At 42.7% G+C, this 27,723-nt stretch overlaps 1 protein-coding gene across 1 annotated transcript; it reads left to right on the top strand.

Annotated features, from left to right (window-relative positions):
* Positions 1-108: 108 nt before the first annotated feature.
* Positions 109-25,797, top strand: il17rd (interleukin 17 receptor D; the record flags this gene model as incomplete). Its single annotated transcript, XM_083971905.1, has 16 exons — positions 109-252; positions 12,940-12,994; positions 16,439-16,561; positions 18,270-18,388; positions 18,901-19,021; positions 20,009-20,053; positions 20,594-20,745; positions 21,724-21,789; positions 21,952-22,006; positions 22,336-22,446; positions 22,898-23,082; positions 23,175-23,290; positions 23,863-24,120; positions 24,316-24,912; positions 25,300-25,586; positions 25,682-25,797. The coding sequence occupies exons 1-16, from the start codon at positions 133-135 to the stop codon at positions 25,795-25,797; spliced, it is 2,526 nt and encodes an 841-aa protein (XP_083828031.1). The 5' UTR covers positions 109-132.
* Between the last annotated feature and the right edge of the window lie 1,926 nt (positions 25,798-27,723).

The following is a 27,723-nucleotide window of genomic DNA, read 5'->3' as shown; positions in this document are numbered from 1 at the left end:
CACACACACACACACACACACACACACACACACACACACACACACACACACACACACACACACACACACACACACACACACACCTCCTTCTCCTCTCTCTGGCTCTCAGAGTTGTTCAGACTTGAGGGAGGAATGGCGGCCCCTCGGAGCGTCCTCATCTCTCTCTCCGGGATGTTTCTGGTTTTCTGCTTCTCTTGTGGATCTACGACTTCAGGCAGCAGGAGATCAAACCAGGAGCGATGTGGCTTCAAGGTAAAAAAAAAAAATAAACACCAAGTCAAACTTTGACCGTAGCCTATTGTTTTATGCGACACTGAGCGAAACCTGCCGCTGCTGCGTCGACTCAAGTCTCGAAAAATGTTGAGGTTGAAGATTTTTTTTTTTAAGTCGGTTTCGTTTGTTTCTGTTTCTGTCATTTCTGTTTAACCTACTAAACTAACAGGTGAAATGCAGTGAAGATTGAAGTTAAACTTTTCTTCAGACAGCGGCGTCCCGGCGTCAGTCACGTTACCTTGCTTACCTGTGTGTCTGCGGAGCTCGAGCTCAGGTTCAGACTGTCTCTCTGCAGGACAAACTCTACTGCGCCCTTATGCAAACTACAGAAATGTCTCACATCTACTCTGAATCAGTCGAGAGTCCTTTTAAACACGGCTTATATGTAATTTACCGCACATGAGGGAAGAGACAGTGTGCCACTAAAGTCAACTTTTTTTTAAAGGCGACCAATGTTTTGTATGGTGGCAGAAAACTGAAAGCTCGTGTTTGAGTGATTTATTGGCTTATAGCCTACGTTTAGATTTATCAGCGTGTCTCAGCATCAACAAGACATAAAAACAGTAGAGACAAGATTAAACCTTTGTCTTTAACATCAAACTGCGTCAGCTCCTGTCCTACCTGTCCGGAGTGTGAGGAGCTTTCTAAACGACCTTTAGAAAGGCCTTTTCCTGTGTCTGATATAGGCTATATTTATATAGTACATCAATAGGCTACATAAGAAATCGAAGAGCAAAATCAGGGGATCAGTGGTTAGAATATAAATATAGCCTAGATGTAAATGAGACAGTTTGTGATGTGGTGCCGAATTAGGCCTACATGGTTTTAGAGGGTTACAACAAGGCAGAGCTTCCCCCTTATTTCCATGTAAATGTTGGTGTTTAGGTGAATTGCAGGTTGTAAAGCTGATTTCCTGCCTTTTGTTGGGTTTAAACACACATTTGATGTGGAAAACAGGAATCTGTGAACTGACCCACCGCCTCCACACTGCTGCTCTGCTTTTGCACTTCACAACTGCTTTTTTCCTGTGTTTCTGGCCACGAATTACTGCTGCCTCCTTTGAGCTCAGAGTAACTGCATTTTTGAATAATCTTAGCCATGTCAGAGATTGCAGTCTGCTGATTATTTTACTATAGATAAAAATCCCAGTTTCCTATGTCTTGTTTTGTCAGTCTAGTTCATAAATTCATGAAAAATTCAGTTCACAAAGATATAATACACTGATCTGAATCTGAAAGTGGACTTTTTTTTTTTAAAGAAAATTTGCTCCAAAATTAACCTTAATGATTAATCTGATAATTTTTTCTGTGGATTGATCAATCTTGAATCTCTAAATATCACATACCAGCTTCAGTGTGGAGACAGGAAGTGCTGATTCACTGCATGATGGGATGTCGTGGGTCACTATCATGGGTTAATTCCTGGTTGTTCCTATTCACACGGTAATGTTGCACCTTTTATTCCACACACAGAGACCCAGGTCCACCTCACAGACCAGTTGATGTTGCTGTAGGGTCTCAGGTTGCCACAATAACCACACAGTAATCCTTCAGTCACTATAGCAACCAGTCGTTTCCCCTTTTTTAGACCAAAGTGTGGTTTTGAGCTCAGGTGAGGTCACTTGTGTGTGCATTAAAGCTACAACAAGTGGATTAATAACGGACATACAGAGAGATAGTTTTAAAAAATATGATTGATTAAATCTGTTATCAGTCATCAAATTGATTAAGAGTAACTTGACTCTTCTGAATAATGACAGACCAACCTGTGGTCAGTGTTGCAGACATTGCTGACAGTTTTATAGTGTGTGCGTGTGTGTGTGAGGCAGATGTGATCATAAAGCGTGCAAAATAATTTTCTTTTCTTACGTGTGTGATGTGGAGAATGATCTGATGGTGTGTTTGTGCGGGCACTCTACAGGTTTTAATTTTCCTGTGTTGATAGACGACTCCTACCTGCCTTTGATACCGCGCGTGTCTGTCCGTCCGTGTGTGTGACTGTGTGACTCTGTGTGTGTGTGTGTGTGTGATCCTAGTTTCCTCTCTCTGGCTTTGAAGTGTTTTCTACAGGAAGCTTCACACTGTTTACTCTGAAGAAACATTCCTTCCTGCAGCCCCACCCCCCGCAACACACACACGCGCGCGCGCGCGCGCGCACACACACACACACACACACACACACACACACACACACACACACACACACACACACACACACACACACACCTCCCCCTCTCGCTCCCAGCTTCCCCTCTCCTTTCAGAAACACACACATCAAAGGCAGCTAGATGGGGGTGTGAGGACCTGCTATTCTACAGGTGTGAGGTTATTAGAGCTCTGTGTGTGTGTGTGTGTGTGTGTGTGTGTGTGTGTGTGTGTGTGTGTGTGTGTGTGTTACCCATAAATGCTCTGCTAGTTTTACATGTCTGCATTATGTTTGAAAGTAACCCTTGGGCAGGTATGTTAAAAACAGAGCTTAACTAATTAGTTTAACAACCGATTAGTTCATTGACTAAAAATAAATCTGTTACCATTTTGGTCATCGATTCATCGTCTGTCATTTATGTAAGACTCAATTTTTCTGACCAAAGTGTCCAAGAAATGGCGGAAAAATTATTAAAAGATGTCCAGCACAGGCCAAGATGTGGAATTTAGATGTACTGAAGTAATCAACTACTTAAGGAAACAGTGGACAGTGAAAAAGTGAACTGTTCCATTTATTTGACTACTAGTCACAGTCCTCACTGCTGTGACACTGTCTGACTTTGATTTGAGTTTTTTTGTCAGTGATTTCTCAGTGGTGATATTATGGTGTAAACATTGTCCCTTCTTAAAATTTAATTTTTTTTATTTTACCTTTATTTCCCTTTTTCTTTGTTATGGACACCTGTTTTCCTCTGAGAATGTCCTTCACATATTGATTGATCCTATATTAATGCAGCAGAAGCGGAGAACCTGGCATCTCTCACAGTTCAAGTTGACCACCAACAGTTTGCTCAGAGATTGGGGAAGTTATGGTAGATGTGGCTATGTAGCTTTGATCCAATTGCCTGAAGCAGAGATGAGGAGTGAGCTACAGAGCTCTGGTGAACTCACTTCCCTTCAGCTCCACACCCACAGACTTTTTTCATTTTCTGACTTGAGTCCGAACCAACGGCGACTCAAGTCACCTGATCACTTTATCAGACCTCACCCCCGCTCCCACAGGAGCAACAAAAGGCTTTCTACGACTTTTCCACATATGCGGTAGTACTTCCTGAGACGTCAACGTGGAATTCCCCTCTCGTCGTCTACACGGACAAATAATGCGGTGTCTTTAGAAGAGTTGCAGGAATCACTTAAATGCTGAAGATGATGAAGGAAACAGTTCCTGTTTTAGTGGATGTTTCAAGTTAGTGAAGAAGACTGTGGTGATGATGGAGATGATTTAGGTCCGTGTAAAAACCCTCCCTTCCTGGTGAAACACATCTGCTGAAGCCATCACATCTGTCTCCGCGGAGGAGGACGCACCAGGAAATCATTCAGCTTTCTCTGCGTGTTCTTCAACCTCCCCTCATTTTTTAAAAGCAGGTTTCCAGTCTGTAACCATGTCACATATCCCAGCATCCTCCAGGGCTCCGGTGTGTTTTTGGCATCAGAGAGCCTCAGAGGGCGTCACGGCTGGGTGGGCGGCCGATGTGAAACACGTGTGTGCTCTGGGTTTCTGGCGACTGAATCAGGCAGGGGATGAAGGATCGATAATCGACCTTCACCTCCGACATACAACATTTTGGGGAAATATCTCTTCAATGTTGGTCTCTGAGGAACCAGCTTTGACGCTCAAGTAATCCCTTAAACTATGTCCATCTGAAGCAATGCCAAGGTTTCATTTCGTTAATGAACAGGATGAGTGTTTGGAGACTCACTCAGAGGAAACCTCCATGTTTTTTCTTCATCTTTTTTTTAGTTGAACAAGTCCTCCCTTTATAGGTTTGGACATTTCGACCAGGTTGAGTCATCTCAGTCCCAATGGATTCAAACGTGAATCCTCGTCAGCGTCCCCATGTTGTGCTGATGGGCAACTTTGGTCTTTGAGTCTTCCTTAATCTATGACATATCTGACTGTAATCTTCGTGAATACCTGCAGAAATATGTGAGAAATGGTCACAGAGTCAGTTCTTGTACATCTGCTTGAGCTGTTGAGTTTGGCCTCTGTTGGTCAATTAAAAAAAGGGTTTTTGTTGAAAATCATCTTGGGGTTTCTCAAAGCAAGGGAACCAAAAGTTTTTGCATCATATTAAAACTGAAACAAAGATCAACAGGCCCCATTCATTTCTCATTTTGCATTTTCATTTGTTTTGCTAATGTGAAGGAAAAATATGATTGCACCAAACACTGTGTTACTGCAGAGATGACCTGACCTACAGATGATTAAGATGTTTGTACAAGCCTCAACTAAAATCATGACCATTAGAGATCCAATATTATCAGGTCATGTCAGGATAAGTTACAATACAGTACAATATTGTGAGTATTGCAGTAACATGTTGTGATAGAAAGCCATTTATTGCATTTTTGTGACTGAAAATTATGTCCCTGAAGGAAAACATCTGTGTCAACATCTGTTTTATCTAATAAGATAAAGTTCCTGGTCTGTTCATTTCACTGAAATAATTTTTATTCTTTTAAAATGGGATCGTCAAGCAGACAGACTGACCAGTCATAAAATATGCTCTATGTAGAGCCGAAAACTTCAATTTGTATTTACAGTTTATAAAATATGATGATTAATACAATATCACACAAGATATCACTATACTATGCTGTATCGATTGAATCGATGAATAATATCAGTTTTTTTTCTTTTGTATATCGTGTAGGCCTACTTTCACATGTGTACATAAATCACTGTGTCTTCCAACCGTGTGCCTCTCGGGACCATTTTGGCCTGATCACAATCAAGTGATCACGCCTGCGGTAAAAGATAGCTTGGTGTAATTAGCTCAAGATGGATAATAACCCTGAGATTTTGCACCCGGCCCCCACCCCCACTCCGCCACCCTGGGCACATTCAGTGTGGGAACATTTTGGTTATCCACTAGTCTAGACCAGCAAGAGTTTCTCCCTCTCCCTGCTTCCAGTCTTGATGCGCAGCCAGGCTAAACCCATCCTGGATGCTGGATTACTGCATGTTGGTCTGCTCACCCTTCAGTAGCATTGGGTAACTGCAGGTCCAGGTCACATGACTCTGTCACCTTTTTTCGCCCGACTGGATCCTCAAACACTGCACATGTACAGTGTCATTTAATGCTTAATGTCACTGTTGGCGTCCTTAAAGGAAGTCAGAGCAGGTCCTGGTGCTCTCTGTCTGAAAAGATGAGAGTCTTTTAAAGGACAAACTGTCACAGCAGGAGTGGAGCAGCTCCTCCTGGGTGAGGAAGAGGAGGGGGTTGGGGGTTGGGGGGGTAAACGATGAAGAAGAGGGGCGGGGGGTCATTGAGGGGCAGTCATGCAGGAGGAGGAAGCTGCAGGTTTTGTTCCTGCGGTGGGAAATCTCTGGTTGGCTGCTCCCAAACACACAGAGTTTGCATTGTTGCACCTCTCTTTTGTTTCCAGATTTTCTTACTATTTGCATGAGCCAAGACTGAAAGCATACAATAATATTAAAAACGATGAAACATTAATCACACACACACACACACACACACACACACACACACACACACACACACACACACACACACACACACACACACACACACACACACACACACACACACACACACACACACACACACACACACACACACACACAGTGCAGAGACCTGTAGCGATACAACAGGACCCTAACAGACCTAAGAACACCAAATATAGCTTTGACCTGGGGTTCTGGTCATTAGCCGGTCGGACCCCAGAGACATTGTGGTGCGATGTTGGCAAGTTAACCCCCCATAACACACACAGACACACACACACACACACACACACACACACAGCTATGTTGTCCCATATGGAAGTGTTTGGAGGTGTGTGTGCATGTGTATGTGTGTGTGTCTGTAAGAGACAGGAAGACATTAAGAGGAGCAGGGCTGAGTTTTTAGCCCTGGGGCGCACACACACACATTACACCACACAGTGTTAGCACCAAGTCTTTTAACCAAATTCATCCTTTATTTAATTAAAACAGGGTGTGTAAGGTTTTATGTTTTTGTTATATTTGTGAAGCAGGTGCTTGTCGGTGCTAAACTAGTGATTAGAATAGATCTTACTTGGTGAGTTGTTGGGAAACTGTGTTTGTCTTTAGAGAGCGCAGTGCTGGGTGTTTGAAAAAGCACCAACATTCATATTCATGCAGTATCTGTCAAAGTCAGAAACATGTTTTTTTAACAGTTACACACTCAACACACTGAACATACAGAGGAGTGCAAATTTGTTTAACAAGCAAACAGGCCACATCTGAAATGTATCTTCATATGGACTGTAAACAGCTTTTACATGACACTGTTTGACACCTTTCACTGGTGCTCATTTTGCTAAATTCACAACATGCAGTGCTATGATTTCCAACATGACTTCATTTCCTCTGTAGTTAATACAGAGATGTTTCATAAGTCACAACAAACCAGAGACACATTGAGGAGACCAGGGGGAAAGAGGACATATCTGGAAGATGCAACCGGCCATCATTTGTGAAACATAATGTAACTGTACTAGCAAACTACTTTTATTGTGAAACAATATCAAAATGTAGATTTCTCTGGGGTTTTTTTTTTTTTTGCAAAGGGAATAAATTCAGTATTTGAACACGAAAGCATAGCTGCTACACTGTCACCAGAGACTGGGCTGTGCAGGGACATAACTGATCCTGGGATTTGTATGCACTACCTCATCAGAATACAAAGCGAAGCAAAAGGTGAACACGTTCAGATACCGTTTCATTTTAAAACAGTGTTTTCTAATTAAAGACTCAGACCAGATGAGAAGACGCATACCTGAGCCATCACCTTCACTGAGCATGTAAGTGTTGGTGTAAACAGGAAGCTGGTAGTCTTTTGTGTAGTTCATTAGTTCAGCAAAGAGTTGCACAGTACTAGTAAAAGTCATTTAGTTTTATTTCCTCATCCAAATTGTGTTCACCACATTTAGTTGAGGCTGATGAGACCCAGTCAGGGAGCGACTGAGGGCATCTGCGTCATCACTTTCAAAAGTTCTCTGTTTTCATCTGTTTTCTGTAGTCGTGTGGCCAGGATGTGAAAACATAGCAAAAGTGATGCATTGTAAAGCAAACCCGTTGTGACAGCGATGAATCACACCTGTTAGACCTTCCAAGTCCACAAGCGAAGAGTTTGACTGATGAGACCGAATCAGGGAGGGATCGTAGGCGCCTACATAACCATTTCAAAGCTCTTAGTTTTCACCCGTCCAGACAAAAGCTTAGCCCTGATGTTTCCAAGAGACTCGGTTTCTGATGCTTGAAACGTCGGCAATAGTGGACAGAAGGTGAAAACCTTTTGTTTATCAGTTTTGTATGTCAAATTAACAACAGTATGTGGTCCAACATTTACAACAAAAGCTGAAAACATCCAAACCCCACTCCCTCCAGGTGTCATCTCCTCATACGCGCATACAAGTAACATTATTGCCAAAAAAAAAAATATTAGGAATAAAAAAAAGTTGTATTAATCTGAAAGATTATGAAAGTAATAAAAAGACAAATGGGTAAAAACATGATAGAAATGAAACATACAGCCACATCTGGTTATACGACTCATAATACCAACACTTCAGGACCACCAGGAAAAAAGTAAAAGAAGTAGAAACAACACAACAGTCATCATATAGAGAGAGGGTTTGATAGTTGGTCTTACATATTTACACAATTCCAGGAACTCTCTGATGAGCAAATTATAAGACTGTGGGTCTTGGACAGATACTGATACAGAGTCTGATACAGATTTCCCCGGTTACTTTTCTGGCTGTTTGTGCCTCAGCTCATGTTGATTAAAGGTCAACTGAGAGTGTGTCCCATGTTCTCTGCCCCACATCTGGAACTGGTCTGGTCGCCCCAAACACAACGAGGGAGAGGAGAAGTCTGCTCCGTGAACCCTGAAAGCTGTAATTGAAGGAGTTCCTGTTTAATCAGATTCCTCTTTCTCCTCATCCCTCCCTCTGTTCTTCCTTCCCTCTTTCCTTCCTTCCCTGCAGGCCCGGTGATTATTTCTCCCGTCATCCCTCACTCCCACTTTTGATCCCTCCTTTTTGTCTCCGTCTTCCCTCGGCATCCTTTGCTTCCCTCCTCCATATGTCCTTTCTCTGCCTCCTTATTTCCTTCGCTCCAGCTCTGTGATTAATTACTGTTGATGTTCAGCTAACTGAGGCTGCAATTAGCTGTCTGATTACGGCAGGAACTCTGTGTGTGTGTGTGTGTGTGTGTGTATTCCCGAGGGGACTTCTTCTCTCTTTTCAGAGTTTAACTTCTTTGTGTTTACATATTTGTACTTCACTTCAGTTGTTTGTTGTCGTTTTATAAAGTGACTCGTAGCACGGGCTCAAACCTGCAGTGTTTCCCCAATGCTGAGTTTTTCTGCTGCCTGTGTGTTGGATCTGCAACAGCTGCTCTTTAGTTCTTTTATTACTGATAATGAACTGGTCTTTCTCTTTTCTTCCTTTTTCTCCTTTTCTTTTCAGTTGTTTACCGATGTGACTCAGTGTGCTCCGGCCTCGGGCCCTGTGTGTTTGCGCATGTGTGTGTGTGTGTTTGTGCGAGTGTGCATATGATTATTACTAGTGAGAAACACCTGGCAACAGGAAGAAAGAAAATTCTCTTTCTCTGTTAGAGAAAATTGCCAGTTGTACAAGAATGAGGCTTTGGCTTGTGGCGGTGGGTGGGGTCACCAGCCCGTCCTCGCTGTAAGACACATCCACTGATGCCTGAACTGGATTTGGGCCACACACACACACACACACACACACACACAACACACACACACACCCCGAACCGAAGGCGCAAATACTTTTCTGTGTCTCTGGGCAAAAAGATAATTTTGCAGACACAGATGACGTCAACCTACTCTCATACAAGTTTTTCTGTTGTCATCAGTTACAGACCTGTATTATAATCTGACTCAGACTGATATTTTACAGTCTGACTTGCACAGCGAAGTAAACAGTAATTGTTGACATCTTACTGTGTTGCATTCATTGCAGCTTTGACATTCAATTGCCTCGGTCTGCAGCGGTCGGCCTATCAGAGAAGACCGTGCCGAAGTGTTGAGTCAAAGTAGAGCTGCACAGTTAATCTGAATATAATTGAAATGGCAACATGGCCACATGAAATATCCAAATCATATTTGAGGTCAAATGTGTTAACATGACACAGTCTTAGTCCAATTAAAACCAGACTTTTTAAAATACATGTAAACATATTACTGACCAAATTGAATTTCTTAAAAAGTTGGACGAACTCACCCAGATAATGTGGCTGGGAGTCAAATGACATGTTTACCTCAGCCTCAGTTCCTGCCTTTGCTGCTTTGACTTGAAAGACAGAGAACATGCATAAAAGAAGAAGTTGGTAACAAAAAGTAAAGCATACAGCATACAGAGCTGTAGTTGTATGTTTTGTTTGCAGTTTGCTGCCAGGTAACTGTCTGTGGTGACCAGAAAAGCGCACCCATCAAAACAGAGTCACACGGACCTTGGTCAATAAATCAATTCCCCTCCCATGCTTGTACACAAGGACCGGACACTTGGACTGTAGTCACATTTAATGGCCAAGTGGAGCTGTAGCTGTAGCTTAACTTAGCTGCCTGGACATGCCTGGACATGCCTGAAAACCACACCAGTTTTAAATTTGATTCGAGAAGAGATTTGATTGGAGTGAAAACGAAATGTAAAATCTGAAACTGTGGCTCGTATCACAATATCTGCCAAAATAATCTGGTGGTGAGCCTGAAGAGCTGCCACGTACTGGTTGTCAGGCGTGAACGTGAAGCGAATTGAAGTACGACTCAAAGTTACATCTGTCACCTTTTATAATTACAGACTTCTCTAGAAACCTGTGTGAGTGAAGTGAGACACTCTCACTGCTCATAAATACCAGTTAAGGTGTAGGAAATGGCTTTCGTCAGCCTCAGCGGTGGTTGGTAACAGCACTGCCCTGCAGTTGTATACCGATGCTCTGAGGCCGTGTTTACGCAGACAACAGCTCTGCATGAAAAATGCTCAATGCTCATTCATTGGAACGACGCAGTTCACTGCTGCAGCAGGGGTCCTCACACAAAGGAAAAGTGGAACCTGGCTCAGCTTTTGTCACTGCGCACTGGCCAATCAGAAGCGTGCAAGCTCATATAAATACCCTTGTATGTCAATGGCATATTAAAAAAAAATGTTTGATGTAAAATTATACTTTACAAAAAACATGAAATTCCCTGTTTTTACATTTTTTAGGGCCTTTTGTTTTTGTCTTGGTTCTCAATCTTTATGTCTTTAGGAGCTCTGTTTTTTTTGTGACACTATAACAAAATACATAAGCAACCTGCTCGTTCATCTCTCTAACATCCTCTCTGGTGACTTCAGTCTGTCGTACAACCGGCTTTTTTGGGAGGGGGCAGGGTAGTTTAGTTTCCCAGTGCAACCAGTCAGGAAGTCTGCCTTTCTGAGCTGTCAGTGAAAAGCTTCCCTTGATTTTAATTAGCCTCCATTTCATGCTGCCAGCGGGACGTCTGTGGACACAGCAGCATGTAAAACCCCTGAAGGTCAAAGGTCAGCAGTGGAGGCAAACCAAAGGCAAAATATATAATTAATAGGAGCATGATAGGATAGTTTCTATGTTTCTGTCTTTCCAGTGAGTGTGTGTTTCTGGTTTAAGTGTCAATGCTAAGGTTTGTTTTTAGTGCTGCATGTATAATGTCTATTAGGGTCTTCACAGGTATTTAATTGTGTGTGTGTTTTTGTGTGTATGTGTGTGTAGGTACAGTGACTACTAACAAGCATGGCGCACCTTCTGTAACACACACACATACACACAGACACAGTAAGGGGTCTGTCTGATTGGTTTCAGGTGTGTGGCTATTGCTTGTGTGACCACAGTCTGACACCTCTGTAACAAGCGTGTGTGTGTGTGTGTGTGTATGTGTGTGTGTTTCACTGCAGGGCAACATGAAAACAAGGTCAGAACTGTAAAACAGCTCTGGCTGTTGAACAGGCCTCATGAGAATCGGTGTCTTTGTGCGGAGACACAGAAAGAGAGGGGGATTGTGGGTAACTGTAGCTCACAGGGGAGGCAATGTTCACACCTCAGCTTATCTCTGTGCTCATCGTGTGCCACTGTGTCTGCCGTCCTCTGTATGAAATGGAGCTGCTGGGTGGAGCTTGTAAGCCTATCCAGGTCCTGGCAGCTGAATGAGTAGAGGCAGAATCAAGCAGATCAAGTTTTTTTTTCTTCTTCTGATGTGTCTCTCGTGGCAGCGTTTACTACAGTAATACAAAAGCCATGTGACGTTCCTGGAAGTTTTCCACAGGACGGAGCCTGGTGTGTCATTACAGAGAAGTTAACTGTAGCAGAAGGAAGTAAAGCTGCAAATACTGGATCCATGCCTTCATATTATTGACATTATTAAGTTATTCATTTGTTCATTTGTTGCACTTATCCAGTGGTTGTGGCCTGCAGCTGCATCTCACTGTGCAGCCGGATCAGTGTTTCCCACAGAGTTACATCCCATCTGTGGTGGCAGGCAGCTCATCAATGGGGGACTAAGTGGTGTGGCTTAGCTATGTATTGTGATTGATCAGTGAGATATGAATGAGGACCCTCGGCCTCCCACTGAGCATCAGGGCAGCTAACTCTGTTACAACCCTTAAATCACATCTCAAAACTTATATTTGTATTCAGTGGCTCATGCTAACACCTGACGCTTCTGTGGCCGTTGACCTGACAAGGATAGTTGTGTTAGCTTTGACTTCCCTTGAACTTGTTTAAATATTACAAGGCTTGTAATATTACTAAAATATCAGCAACATTTTGAAGTCATGTTTTTTACTATCAGATTCAATGTTCACTTTCCTTCTGTTCTTTCTTTAAATATGACATTTGGTTCATTTTTATTAGCTCGTGCTCTTTGTTTTGATGAATCAAGTGATGTCCCGTGGTTTTCAGGTGACAGGGGTTGGAGTTTTAAACAATTAAAAAACATGTTGACACAAGAGTTGTTAGTTCCTGTAGTTGATTTACAGGTTGTAGTCGACATGTAAACACTTTCCTTCTCATTGTGTTTCTGGTTCTGGCTCAGGAACATGGCATGACGGAGCCGCCTTGGAAATTGATTCATGTAATTGATCTTCCTAAACAGTTGATCATCTATCAAGCCAAAAAAAAACAAAAAAATAAACACCCCCAAATCTTTTATTTCCATGTTCTTGGGTTTGAGCATTTGCTGCTTTTCTTTGTTATAAATTATGATAAAACAAACAGTCTTTTCACTTCTGTATCTGTGAATTAATGAAATGGAATTGGTAGCCTACATAAAGTTGCAGCTCTTACTTTGTACTTTATAGCATAGTTACAACCCAAAAAATCCAGTAGGTACTACTCTTTATGATATTGATTTTCAGGAGCGTGATCAAACTGACAGACTCATATGAGAAGCCTTTTCTAACGTCTTGTAATTTCTCTCTCCTCCTCTCTCAGGTGCAGTCGGGTGCCGATGGAGGCCGCAGGTTGCCTGTCACCTTCAGAAGCGACAGTGAGTTTCTCCTTAAAACTGCTTTAACTATGGATCATCTGACTCTTTCTGTAGTTTAGTGGCACTAATCCCAGTAACTTCATATTTAGGCATGAATGAAAATAAAACTCATCATCTTCATGTTGAGTGTGATGTTGGTCACTTCCTGTTAATGTCCAACACGTAGGACATTTCTCTGACTTCAGTCCCCAAAATGTTTTTTTTAAGTTTCCATCATGTTAATGTGAAAATTTGCAATATCCCCCTTGACCCCACATCTCCGACCCACCCTCCCCCTCCTCCTCCTCCTCCTCCTCCTCCTCCTCCTCCTCCTCCTCCTCCTCCTCCTCCTCCTCCTCCTCCTCCTCCTCCTCCTCCTCCTCTTCCTCTTCCTCCTCCTTTTCCTCCTCTTTTGTTCTTTTCTCTCTAAAGTCAAGTTCCTGAGCCGTGGCCGATCCCTGCCTCCTGCTTTTGTCCGTGACCATGAGCGAGAAGCACTTTCAGCTTCCTCTTTGTGCGCGTGACGTGTGTGTGTGTGTGTGTGTGTGTGTGTGTGTTGGCAGTCTTCATGCAACTCTAATATCAACCTGTGATTTTACTTTTTTTTACTGAAAACTAGAAACCAGAAAACCAGAGTTTAATTCATTCGACAAATCAGTTATCAGAATATAACGTATTATATTTATTAATTTACTTTTATTTATATGTTTTGGTGGTCCAGTAATCAACAAATGAACAAACTGTGGTGATTTCACAGATCTTAAAACTTTGCATGAAGAATCAGAATCAAATCTGATGATTTCCACCAGTCTGGCTGTTTCCCTCTGGTTCAAGTCTATATGCTACGCTAAGCTAACGATTTCCTACCCACACAGACATGAGAGAGGTATTGATCTTCTCTTCAAACTTAAAGAAGTGAAAATGTGAAAGTGTTCCTTTTAAGTACGACATTTTATCATCATAATATCCTTAGTATTCACTGATTGATGGATGGCAGGCCGTTGCTCTCTCTGGGCGTCTCCCAGTGAACTTAAAACTTCAACTGCTGCCACGTCTCAAAGGAAGTTTCTTTAATTCTTCGTACACATTATGTCACCAAAACCACGGAGGTCAGCGCCACGGCCAGAAGGTCATGTTGCTGAAATGATGATGCTTCCTCTTTTTAAGATCTCATGAAATAAAAAGCGTTGAAACCCACACAGATTAAGTCAAAGTTAAGCACAGAGGTGTTTTAGCATGACAATCAGAAGCAGCTCATTGTGTGTGTGTACTGAGGTGTGTGTGTGTGTGTGTGTATGTGCCATGGTGGGGGACACACCTCACTGCTTCCCTTCCTCTGGACCTCCAGCTGTTGGAGGATGAAGGAGGACAGAGGAGACTCTGTGTTCTCCTTGTGTCTCCGACTCTGTTTGCAGTGATGTAATGGGGAGTAAAAAGCAGGGTGACCCTTGACCTGCAGTCGAGCTCAGCAGAGCTAAACACAAAAGTCTGAAGACATTTCGCTATTTTTCTCATCGTTAACAAACCAAGAGAGAAGTCTCCACTCCACTGTGATGAGGAACTAATGTTGCTTCTTTTCCCTTAGCTTCTGCTGTATAGAAAACAGTCTTTATCTTCCTCACTGTCATCTTCATCCTCTCCAAACTCCACCAGCCACAGTAAAATGTGGTGGAAAATGCAAGCAGCCAATCACAGATATTCTCCCTTTTTGAGGACGAGCTTGTCAGCTGAGACAAAGCCTAAACAACAACCACCTGTTGGACTCTTCACCTTCAAAGTTAAAGTCAAAGGCCTTTTTGAAATTGCCACCAAAACTTTAAACCATTATTTGACAATAAAGCTGTGGGTTTATTATTTAAATGTAATAACTTTTTTTTTTACATAATTAGTGGGAGTGAAGCAGAACTCAGACATTACGCAGTTTCACTTTGCCTCTCCCCAACAGAAACAGCATTTATTCATTTGTGACCAACATTTTTGTTTAAATGTAGAGTCCAGCTGTTTAAGGATGAGAAGAAATCATTCGAAAGTCTGCAGCCTCATTGTTGCTTCTTAAACTGGAAGGAGAACGGGAGGAAGAGGAGAAGTGAAGAGAGAGCTTCTTCTCTTCACCCTGCACTGAACTTCTCCTTTGGCCCTCACATCCTTGTTTCATCCTCCTTTTCCTCCCCCTTTGTCTCATAAAAAGACTCTGAATACAAAGAGGAGATGGAAGAGGAGTAACAAGCTGTGACCTTTCCCTCCTCCTCACATCCTATAGAGGAGCTGGATAATGGCAGAGAAGGAAGAGGAGCGACCAGCCGTGACCTTCTCCTTCAGCCCTGAACGTGACCCTTCTCTGACGATGAGGAGAAGAGGAGCAATGGCTCCTTACCTCCTCTCAGTCATCTCTGCCCTTTTTAATCTCCTCTCATCTGTCCCATCTTCCTCCTCCTCCTCTTCCTCCTCACCTCAATCCTCCCTGTCAATAGGTTGCTGGCAGGAGGAAAGAGGAGCAGTCAGTCGTGTCTGAACTCACGCCCATTTTCTTTCTGCGCCCAAAGTCCAGCTTTTCTCCTCCAATCCTTCTCTGTTCATGGCTGGCTGCTCCTCCTCCTCCTCCTTCTCCTTTTTCTCCTCCTCTTCCTCCTCCTTCTTCTCCTCTTCCTCCTCCTCTCTTCATTTTTCACAAGAGAACTGTTGGAAACAAGAGGAGGTTGTAAGAATACACATGCAGATCGAATGAGTTAGGTGTGGTTCATTTAAAATAGGAACAATAAGTGGAGTCTGCTCCTGCTGACAATCCCCTGTTTCCTGTTCTCATGGTTTCCAATCATCATGGGACTTAAAACAGCGTTGTAATCACTAAATAGAAATGCAGTCAGATCAGGGCTTCATTAATAATTTGTTCCATCATATTTCTTTCAAACATCAAAATATTGTTGAGGTGGCAACTTCATGTGTCTTGTCCTAAGATCACCAGATATTCAGTCTGAGTGTTACATCAGACGAGCAGCAAATCTTTTCTTTAAAGACTGAAAGCTGAATAGTTTTTTTAATCTGTTTTTACACTGAGAAAATGATTGACATGATTAATAAATGATGATTGAAATCATTGATATATATATATATGTATTATTTTCTATTTTTTCTGTCACATGACACAGCCTCTTAGAGAGCGAACATTACGTTGCTTTACAAAACTTCACTCACGAGGATGGACTGATACTGTTATCATCCTTTTGATTGGTGTGTAATGCAAAAGAATGAAATGAAACAATGAAAACGCATCAATCACAGCATCGATACGCCGACACAGCTGATGAACTGATAGATGCTGCTATAGCAACACACGTAGAACTGTTTTTAAGTGATGGAATGATATATATGTATATGGTATATAATGGATATTTATAATCTGTGTTATGTGCAGTTGTTGATCTCTTTCTGTCTTTGTCTCTGTCCTTGTCTTGTCCCTTCCTGCAGACTGTTCATTAAACTACCCGCTGGGGAAACACGTGATCCATGAGGTCGCCAACGTCTCCTTCAGCCACCTGGCCTGTGAGGACCAGGCCGCCGTGGTCGTCCACTGGTCCGCAAGTCCACTAGGTAACTGTCTGTCTGATTACCTGTGTGTTTACCTGTCAGTTTACCTCTCTGACTGTCTACCCATAGAGAGAGAGAGAGAGAGAGAGGGAGGGGGGGAGCAGAAGAGTAAAGCCTTGTGCTCAAATCTGTAAGATTACCCAGCTTTGTGTGTGTGTGTCTCTGTGTGTGTGTGTCCATCCCTTTGATCAGCTCCAGAGAGAGAAAGAGAGAGAGAGAGAGAGGATCACATCTCACACAACAATACCAAGACTTGACCATGAAGGAATGTGTGTTGGTGCATGTGCTTAGTGTAAGGTGAACCTCTCTCTCTCTCTCTCTCTCTCTCTCCCTCCCTCCCTCCCTCTCTCTCTCTTTGACAATGCCGCCTGTTGTTTTCCCGTGGATGGACAGAAATCCCTCTGAATGTTCCTCGTCACTTGTGTCACATCTGCCTGTCAAAGTCCAAAGTTCTCGTCTCCGGCTCAGACTCGGAGCTGAAAACTATAAAACAAACTGATTTTGCTTTATCTGGCCAAAATGTTTCCAACACACTAAGAAGAAACAAAAAATGATCAATCCGAAGATCAAAGTCATAGGATAGGATAACATAAAACATACTTGGTCTCAAACTGGTTTCATGAACCTGACAGTGAGTTCAGTGAACCCCAGTGATTCATCCGTGGAATGTGGTCAAATCGCTGATCGCGTCATAACGGAGCCGAGACCAAAGAAACGTTTCTAACATCACGTGGAATCGATGCTGTGAAGAACTCAGGCCATTCATGATCCTAACATGGTTCCCACAATGTCAGATGTTCACTACATGGTTATCGTGACCATACTGTATGAGTTCAGTTCATGGTAACAATATTGTTGCGATAACAATGGCAAATTTAGAAAAAGAAGTCAGTCAAATGAATCTTAAACTATAATCTGTATCGTGTCTCTTTCTTGGCTCAGATATGAGTGTGGTGAGGTGAGAGTCTGTATCTCTGTGATCACGGTGTTTGGTGCACTAGATATTTAGTCTGTACATCTCAACATGTCAAGAGCCCCGAGAGCCTGCACAAATATTTTAAATCAACGTTAAAACATGCAGATGCCAACACACCTGTTGTAACTCGGCAGCTGTTAATATGCAAAATATCCTCGACTCTGCAGGACCCAGAGAGAAAGAGAGAGGAATCTGCCTGAAGACAGAAAAACCTGTTCTGCTGCCTCTCTCTGTCTCTCTCTTCGTTCCTAATAGGGAAAACACATCTTGTGGATGTAAAGGTGTAATTACACAACGGTAGTTGTGGAGGAGGGGAGGAAACAGGAGGAGGAGAGGAAACGAGAAAGAAAATAAGGTGTCAAGGAGGACAGGGGAGAAAGAAAGTATGAGAGGAAAGAGAACACGGAGAACAAATTCTGGTGAGGAGAGGACGGAGGAAGGAGGCAAAGAGAAGACAGAAACAGAAAAAAGAGGGAAGGGAAAGAGAAAAGGGTAGGACAGAAGGAGGGAGGAAGGGAGAAGGAAAGGAAAATAAATCAGAGGAGATGAGATGTGACGAGAGAAGAAAAGGAGAATAACAGAGGAAAGGAAACAAGGAGAGGAGGATGGGAGGAAAGGAAACACAGGTTGGACGCAGGGTGAGAGAGAGAAAAAAGAAGACATCAAGTAATCAGGACAGGTGGAGGGGAAGAGATGGAGGATGGTGAGGATGAACTTGCTGCTGTGTCTCTGCAGGAATCGAACACATAAAAGGCTTCAGAGTTTATCTGGAGGACAAGAACCCGGAGGGGAAACAGTGTCAACACCTCGTCCTCAAAGACCCTCGCCAGCTCAACTTCTCCTACAGGAACACGGTAGGACCAAAAAACTCACCAGTCACCCACACACCTGCCAGGACAAAATATGAGCGTAGCATCAATATAAAGGTCAAAACATCTTTGGCCCCAGAAACCCCAGATTAATTAACTGATGTTGCCAGTTATTAAGTTTTGCTCTTCTGAAAACTGTTAAAAATTAAAAACCAGTTTTTTCTTTATGTTTACTTCAATCCCTTGATCTGTTTTTCCATTTTAGTCTGTAAGTCCCACTATATGTCCCTGTTGATGTCCTTTCTATTATCTTCTTTGTAACTCTTAATTTATAACTATAACTTGAGCTGAAAACACTTTGTCAGCTTCTGTTTTTGAAAGGTGCTGTTATGACGATTATAATTGTCAGAATACAGAGTAAACGGGTGTAGCTCCCCTGACCTTACATACTGTATTTACCAGGATGTGAAACCTACCGGTCCACCTCTGCGTGTAAATGCTGCGTTCACACTCTTTGTATTATTCACTAATAATTTGTTTTTGTTTCCCTCTCACAGAAGCTGAGCAGTCAGCCGTTCAGCGGTTTGACCTTCGACACCGACTACATGGTTCGTGTTGTTCCTTTCCCATCTCTGATGAACGAGAGCTTCTTCCCTCCATCCTTCCTCAGGACCAACAGTGAGTCCATCTACTCATCCAAACAGGATGGGTTAATTGATTAACTTGATTGATTAATTAGTCCCCAACAGACCATTCCTTCTTAATACCTGACAAACATTTTGAAAGCTTCACTTGGACATTTCTACTGTAACAATGAAACCATTCAGGATGGGTACTGTTTGTTGTTGACACTTTCACTTAGAAAAGCTGGTTCAGCCGACTTCAGCTCTGTCAGGCTTCACCCACAGCTCCTCCTTAGACAAACTGCTCTGAAGCAGCTGTTCCCAAAGTCAGGGCTGTGACCCCAGCGAGGTTTCAGAAGAATAACCTCAGAGGGCACTAGATCGTTACCAGGTTAGAGAGATAAAATTAACCAAAATGAAATTCAGCTACACAACATGTTGCTTAAATTGCCTTGTTCATATACTAAAAAATAAAGATACACAGATCAGTCACAACATTAACCACCTGGTTTAATGTCATTTCCAATGGTTGTAATTTAACCGTAGTCGGACAAAAACCTCCTTAATGCGTTCAATTCAATTTGAATGCTCAATTTTTCAAAATAAAAGGAAGGAACAGTTGACTGAAAATCCTTACAGTTAAAACACAAAGATTAATGACAGGGAACTACAACCACAGAGACACTGATTATAGTTCAGTGTAGCTAACTGATAACATGAAGAAACTGCAGAAATTAGGATTACTGAACCGCAGAGCCTCCACAAACCGCCTCAGTCGTCATACTGCCAGGTAGGAGGTCTGTCTTGAACCCGCTGTCAAAAGAACGCAGCTAACTCTCGACCATTTCATGTCAGGTTAAGTTAAACAAAGCCTGGATCTGTAAGAAGAAACCTGAATCTCCCCGAGGAATACAAAATAAAGTTTATTGGCCAAAATAACAGACTGTCCTTTCCTTTTTATACGTGTCTCATCATTGAACTGGAGGGGACAAACTGTCTAACCATCTGTGTGTGTGTGTGTGTGTGTGTGTGTGTGTTACAGCGTGTGAAGTCCTCCTGGGATCAGACAACTTGGTTTGCAAACCATGTAAGTTCCTCAGTGTTGTCGTCATAACCAGAGCCATATGTAGACAGAGTTACCCCAGAGTGTGGGGGTCTTGTTCTCTAAGTAGTTAAATGTTGGTGATACATTTCCATAAACTCATTTTAAACCTATAGTAGTTGACACAGCAGACACAGTGTTTACGTGAGTAATCCCATCAGCACGCGAAGAAGCTGTAACCTAACCTGAATAATAAAGTTGTAAATTCTTAATTTCCACACCTGACAGACCCAAAAGAGGCTGATACAGATGTTTCACATTAACAGCAGAGCAGGAACAAGGGATTATATTTGTCATCTTTGCCACATCTTCGAAGGAAGTGTTGAGTTTGAAAAATCTGAAAACAGTTTTAGGGCTAAAAAGAGAAACTGTGAACAGCTGGTGATGATGGTGCTGAATTAATCAAGACAACAGGTGAATACACTGCAGGTTAAACAGGAAGTGGATCAGAAAACAAGAAGGTTTCTAACTAAATATTAACTTAGATTTTACCATTAAAGATTTGTTTGTGTCACATCTGTGCAGTTTGGAAGCCAAAGACCCTGAACGTGTCCCAGCTGGGATCAAACCTCCATGTGGCGTTCGACCAGGCCCCGGCCTCCTTCGGCTTCCACTTCTACTACCTGTACTACAAACTGAGGCAGGACGGACCGTTCAAGCTGCAGCGTTGCAAACCAGTAAGTAAACCAGCCATTTTTTCAGTGTGACGTTTTGTTTTGGAAAAGCTAATGCCCCCCTCCACTACTCTTTTATTCTTACTAGGTCCTGACAGCATGCTGATCATTTATATTTATATTGATGTATTTATTTGTTTAATTAAAACAAATACATTTATATTTTAATAAATTTGATATGCACACTTCTCCCAATGGACCAGTTTAAATCAATAAATTTGGGTTAATTAAATTGAGTTTAACATGAAACGGTGCAACAGAGTTTAGTTTGATTTTAAACCTGAATGATTAGAGCTAACCATAAATTAAATCAAATCTTATTGGTGCAATCCAGCCTTAGCAACCGTAAATAATCCAGCAGTGTTACAACACACTGACAGTCACTGTGTAGAGTCGACATGATTATTGTGTTTAAGGTTCAGAGAGTCACCAAAGCCATTATCCTCAGCCCCCAACCTGATGGTGCTGTCAGAGAGTGGGTTTGAACATGTTGCCAGACAAGTGTTAAATATCGTCATTTGTTCTGACAGCTGAAAATGGATAGACTTTTCCACCTGAGGGGACAGAGCACTTTATACAGTTCACCTCTGGTTCACCTGTATCCTGTTCAAAAAATGTAAGAAACAGCACTCCAAGTTGAAGGATTTATTTGCCACACAGATGTTTCAGGTCTAGCCCTTCTTCAGTGTGATCCATCTGGCAAACAATACACAGCACTCACTGGTGCCCGTAATTATAAATCAATCAAGACGGACTCACCTGTATCCTGGCCATCAATCTGTGGTTCAGTGCCCAAACAACCCTGTGATTAGAGCAGGAAGCTGTATTTAGGTTTATTTTGCTGTAGAAGCCGATGCTTGTTGAAACTAAGATGAACTTATTATACTGTTACTCTGGTTGTAAACTGTGGAGAGTTGTAGACCCGTTTCCTGTAGAGTTTGCCTATGCTTTTAATAATAATTATTATTCTTCTGTGTGCAGGACGTGAACCAGCCCAGAACTACGTGTATCCTGCAGGACGTCATTCCAGGGACCTACACTGTGGAGGTACCTGAATGCAGCACAGGACTGACATCCTCTTCACCCTGACACATAGATAGATAAAAAAAAAATCACCCACTTTCATATCTGTTGAATATCTGCAGAGAATCATGTTATGCCCATTTGACTTATTTATGTTTTTTTATTTTTTGTTCTTTTCCGCTTCAGCTGAGAGACGACGGTAACACCACCAGGAGGCACACGCAGTACCACGTCAGCCAGGGTGAGAACATAACCTTTGTCTATATGACTCTCTAAAAAGCTGAGTGCAGGTAAATGCACATTTCTAATGGTTGATGCTTTGCTATTGTATCAGCAACGACAGAAGAAATTCTAATCTAAAAATTCACTCCCTTGTTTCTGTGCATATTCACCTTTTCTGGTATATATATATTTTAAATACAAAGACATATTTTTATGATGTATTCATCCCCTATACTGTACTTGTATATGCAGATATTTATTTGTATATATTTGTTCTGTTATTGTGAAGGTGTTTCAGTAATCTGATTGTGCTGTCTCATGTTTGGGTGTGTTTGTTTCATCCTTCAGTCCACTCCCCCTGGGCGGGTCCGATCCGCGCTATGGCCATCACGGTGCCGCTGGTCATCATGTCGGCCTTTGCCACTCTCTTCACCGTCATGTGTCGCAAGAAGCAGCAAGGTGAGAAGCCAAACAATAAATATTGGTAATATTTATTTTGCTCCTTTCACACTCCTGTACATTTTAATGTTCTAACTAACATGACAGTCAAATAGGACCTTCAGTATTAGTAACATCTTGCAGTGTTCAAGGATAATTCAGTATTCAGTGTTGACTGAAGTCATCCAACAGAAAATAAATAACAAAATATTCATCAGCTGTATGGATAATTGAAAATTATTTCACACAGTCTTAAAGTAATTAGAAGAAAGCCCTTAAAATTGCAACTTCTGTTTTTAATTGAGGAAATAAAATGCCGATTAATCAATAAATCCTAATGAAGCTGTAATTTAATGTGGCTGTGAGCTGGGTCTGAACTCGGTGTTGGTGCATTCATTCACTGATGCTCCATTATAACATTATTCTGATATGTTAATCCATTTTGTCTGTTCATCATCTTATCTCCTGTTAGAAAACATCTACAGCCAGCTGGACGAGGAGAGCAGCGAGTCGTCCAATCACAGTGCAGCATTGAACACGGAGCGACCGTGGCCTCGTCCCAAAGTCTTCATCTGTTACTCCAACAGAGACTGTCCCAAACACTCCGGTGTCATCCAGAGCTTTGCCTACTTCCTGCAGGACTTCTGCAACTGCGAGGTGAGACAAACAGTAACAATCATTTAAATCAAAGTTGTTAGTGTGAAGATTGGATGTGGTTCCAAAATCCCCTGTTTACTTCTTCTGTCCAGGTTGTGTTAGACCTGTGGGAACATCTGGAGATGTGCAAAGAGGGTCAGATGTCATGGCTCAGCAGACAGCTGGACGAAGCCAACTTCATCATCACCGTGTGTTCCAGAGGCCTCCGGTACTCCACCATACTCTAACATACTCTAACATATTCTAACTAACATACTCTAACGTACTCTCCTGCTTGTTTTACAACTGTCCTGAGCTGCAGTACCTCCAGCGGCCACTAGATGCTGCTAAAACTCTGAGTGCTTAGTAGTGAACGTTCTTAAATGTCACTAAGAAGTGAAATCTTCAGTAGTTATGATGTTTTAAACTGATAATTTCCTTAAAAATAATAATGAACTTTATTTCTATACCACCTTTGTTAACAATTACAATGTGCTACAGGTAAAATAAAATAAACACAAAAGACAACAAGGGTTAAATGAAAGGCAAAAAAAAAACCCAAAAATAAAGTAAATAAATAAAAAAATGTTTTTGAATCTCCTTGTTCCACAATCAATCTGGCAGACCAGAAAAGGTGGTGTTGCCGTAAAATTTAAAAGATGAGGTTAATTACATAAGGATGAGAGTAATAAACAAAATCTATACTATAGAAAGGCTGTTTGAGTGTATTAAACCTACATGTTCAGGTTTGGTTTGTCCGTCCGTCCCTCTGTATTAAACATCCCCATTCTCCCTCTGCAGATACTATGTGGAGAAGAAGAGTCGCAAAGGCAAGACGCCAGTCAGTCGCCGTAGTAACAACACCAACATCGGCAGCTCTCCAGTCACTGGATCTGGCAGCGACCTGTTCATAGTTGGCGTGGCCATGATCGCCGAGAAGCTGCGGCTGGCGAAGCAGAGCGAGGGGGGCGGGGCTCCGGAGCTGAACCGCTACATGACGGTTTACTTTGACTACTCGACAGAGAACGACATCCCCACCATGTTGAGTCTGGCTCCGAGGTAACGGCCTGATGCTGAGACGTGTTGGGCTGTGTGTTTGTCTCGTAGGTGTCAACCTGGGTTTACAAACATATGAAGTCCTTCACAGCATCTTTTGATCACAGAGTTTGCTTCTTTCTGTTTGGTCTGCTATGTTTCTCATCACCAAAGACTAACAGAGTGGGGGTCTCTGGGTGTCCTCTGTCCCCGGTGCAGGTTCAAGCTGATGGACCAGCTGCCCCAGCTCTTCAGTCGGCTCCACTCCAGTCAGTCCAGCATCACCGACCGCGAGCAGCAGCCCCTCAACATCTCCAGGAGGAACTACTTCAGGAGCAAGTCCGGGCGCTCGCTCTACGTGTCCATCTGCAACATGCACCAGCACATCAGCCAGAACCCCGACTGGTTCGAGAAGCAGCTTCCTGCCGCACCAGGTGCCTCCTCGTCCTCCTCCTCCTCGTCCTCCTCCTCCTCCTCCCCCTCGAAACACTCTCCTCTCCCCACCGTCCCGGCTCCCAGTCCTCCCCCCAAGCCGTCCTGCTCCTCCTCCTCCGCTCAGCCTGAGCAGAGGTTTGACTCCGGCCTGGTGCTGAATGAGGTGGTGGTGAAGACGCCGTCGCTGGAGAGTGGAGACGTCGTCCCAAAGAGGAACATGCTCCTGCTGGCCCCGGGCTCCAAGCCTGGCCCCAGCCACAGTCCCAGCCCCAGTCCTGGCCTTGGTCCTTGTCCCAGTCCTGGTCTCTGTCCCAGTCCTGGTCTCTGTCCCAGTCCAGGTCTGCCACACTGCTCCCTGTCAATGCTGGGACCTGCTTCAAGGTAAAGAAAGCTGGGTCACATGCAGGATTTAAATATTTTCTTACTGTCTCCAGTTCTTCATGCTACATTCACACAGTTTGTTTGTTTGTTTGTTTATTTCACATATCAAAAAGTTAAAAAAGATATAACATGTAAAATCCAAGACAATGTGAAGGAGAAATGCCAAAAAAAACCTCCAGTCTGTTGGTAAAATGGCAGAGTTACTGTATCGCTCCCGTCCTGCTGCCATGAAGCTTTTATTGGCGACGCTCTGTTGTTTAAGCATTGACAGAGAGCTTGAGAGTTGGCGATGGAGACGCTCACTGGTTGCAGTCAGAACAGTTTAGATCAGCAGTTTCTGTGAAGTCACTCATCTGTCTGACCGCAGCTCTTCTTCCTTTCCCTCAGGTCAACTTCTGGAATATCTGGACTTTTACCCGGAGAACCTTCCTCCTCCTCCTCCTCCTCCTCCTCCTCTGCTCCCGCCATCCTCCAGGAGGGGCTGTGCCCTGTCCCCACACAGACAGAAGAAGGCTGTCCCATCCCTTCGGACATCCCACCTCCAAGGGATTCAGGAATTTATGACTCATCCGTCCCCTCCTCGGAGCTGTCCATCCCTCTGATGGAGGGGCTGTCACACGACCAGGCCGACTCCTCCTCCCTGGCCGACAGCGAGTCGTCTTCTTCAGGGCTGGGTGAGCCCGACTGCTACCACCTCCCCTGATGTGTCTGTTTTCATTTGTTTCACGTTGTGTAACTGTCGTTCACACCTGGCTGTTTGTCTTTTCAGGTGACGAGGAGCCACCTGTGGTGTCGACGCTCCGCTGCAGCACCGCCACGGTTTGTAAAGCGGAGCTGCACCATCACCACCACAGCGACGGACTCGCTCCCGTAGCGTCGCTGTAGAGGCCAATCACAAGAGGACTGAATCCTTCCTCAGCAGCTTCTGATCGCCACGGGAAACAAACTGGAATCATTAAAGGGCATTAGAGTGGGTCACCTGTGGAAATGACTGACTTCTTGAACGCTGCTCGATGGAAACTATGGCAACCGCTGACTTGGAGAATACCGACCACTGTTGACGGTTGTTCTAGAACACTATAGTCCTCGGTAACTATGGTAACCATTACCTTCTAGAACATTGATAGGTATGATAACAATGCTTACAGCTGCATTAAGAACATTCGTCTCTAGTAACTACGGTAACTGGTCCCTGACGACTGCGGTTACCATTGGAATCCAGAACAACACCCGGGGAAACTATAGTAACCATAGAGTTCTAGAACATCACGTCCTGGTAACTGTGGTAATTATCGGGTTGTACAATATTATTCTTTGATAACTATGGTAACCACTACATTCTAGAACAATAGTCCATGTAACTATGGTAACCACTGAGATATAGAACATTCTTAACTACAGTAACGTTGGGACTGGAACACCAGGCGGTTCGTCGTTGGCCCTGCCCGCAGGATGTTTACGGAGCAGACCTGTTCAAACCAAAGACTGCCTCAGCACTGCGCTCCGATTGGTGGACAGACTGCTATCTGTCTGATGTTTGGTACCATAACATGATGCTGCAACACTGTTCGTTAAGGCACAAAAAGATGCAACACAGCAACAACATCTGATGGGATCAAAGCAGCTTGTGAAGTCCTGGTATCGACAAAGATCTTTAACAGAAGCTGCTGAATGTAACAACACCTTAAGGACGTTGATGATAATGAGGATGTGTTTTGTATTATTGTCAACATAATGGACCAAATGCATGTAAACACTAAATACTTTGGGGGAAAACCACATTCAGTAGGTTATTCATTTATGTGCCTTTTTATGAGTGTTTTTATTAGGAACAGTCAGTACTACAACATTTTCTTAATATTCATTTTTATGAGTGCTGTTTTTCTGCTGTGATACATTTTTTTTTTTTTTTACACATTTTTTATAATACATGTTTTTAACAGTAGCAGGTCACAGGATGAAAACTGCCTAATCACAAATCATTAAAGTGTCACAGCTTTGATAAAATGTACTAAAACCTGCTAATGTGATACAATAAGGTGTTGGAGTTGTATTTGTTGGATTGGAATTCAGTTTTTTTTTAATTTATTTTATTTTATTTTTCTCTGCATCTTGGGTCACAAATTCAGAATCAGCAGCTCAAACTCATTTGGCTGGTGTCGCCACCTCAACACACTACTGTACTGAATACTGTGGTTACTTTGTGAAGCTTATGGTTACATATATAAGCATTGAATATTAATGTTGCATTTATAGTTTTATATCTCCGAACTCTTTGTAAACACTTTAACATTGTTGCAGGAAGCAGCAGTATGAGGCATTATAAAACTGAACCACTTTATAAACAGCACTGTGGAGAGTAGACCCATACCTGCCACAGCAAGAAATAAATATATGGAAAAAAGTCAACAACAAAAATTACCATCAGAATTATGAGATGGTAAGCCATTATTTTGAACAGCAAAACTCTGAAGGACTCCATGCCTTTCACTTATTGATTCTTTCCTGTTCAGCGGCTGCCGTCACTTTGTTCTGTCCAGTTAAAGTTTTATAAAGTATTTTTATTTTCCTACATAAATGTTTTGTCTGCTGCTGACAGCAAAGTGACAATTGCTCTGCAGCTCTGAGTTTATTGGAAGGGAAGATCCAGAATTTTCTGCTTGTAAATATGATTTGTATTATTTCACTTTCCTTGGAAATGCCTTTTCTGTTTCCATTTTTGTATAGTTAGACTGTTCTTATTTTTCTACATTTATTATATATATATTATTTTTTAGAAATGTACTGTTTTATAGTACCTTAATGTAGGAA

The sequence above is a fragment of the Trachurus trachurus genome (genome assembly GCF_905171665.1).
Source record: "Trachurus trachurus genome assembly, chromosome: 5".
Lineage (NCBI taxonomy): Eukaryota > Metazoa > Chordata > Actinopteri > Carangiformes > Carangidae > Trachurus > Trachurus trachurus.
The sequence above is the reverse complement of the archived record's forward strand: the minus strand, read 5'-3'. Positions and strand labels throughout refer to the sequence as shown.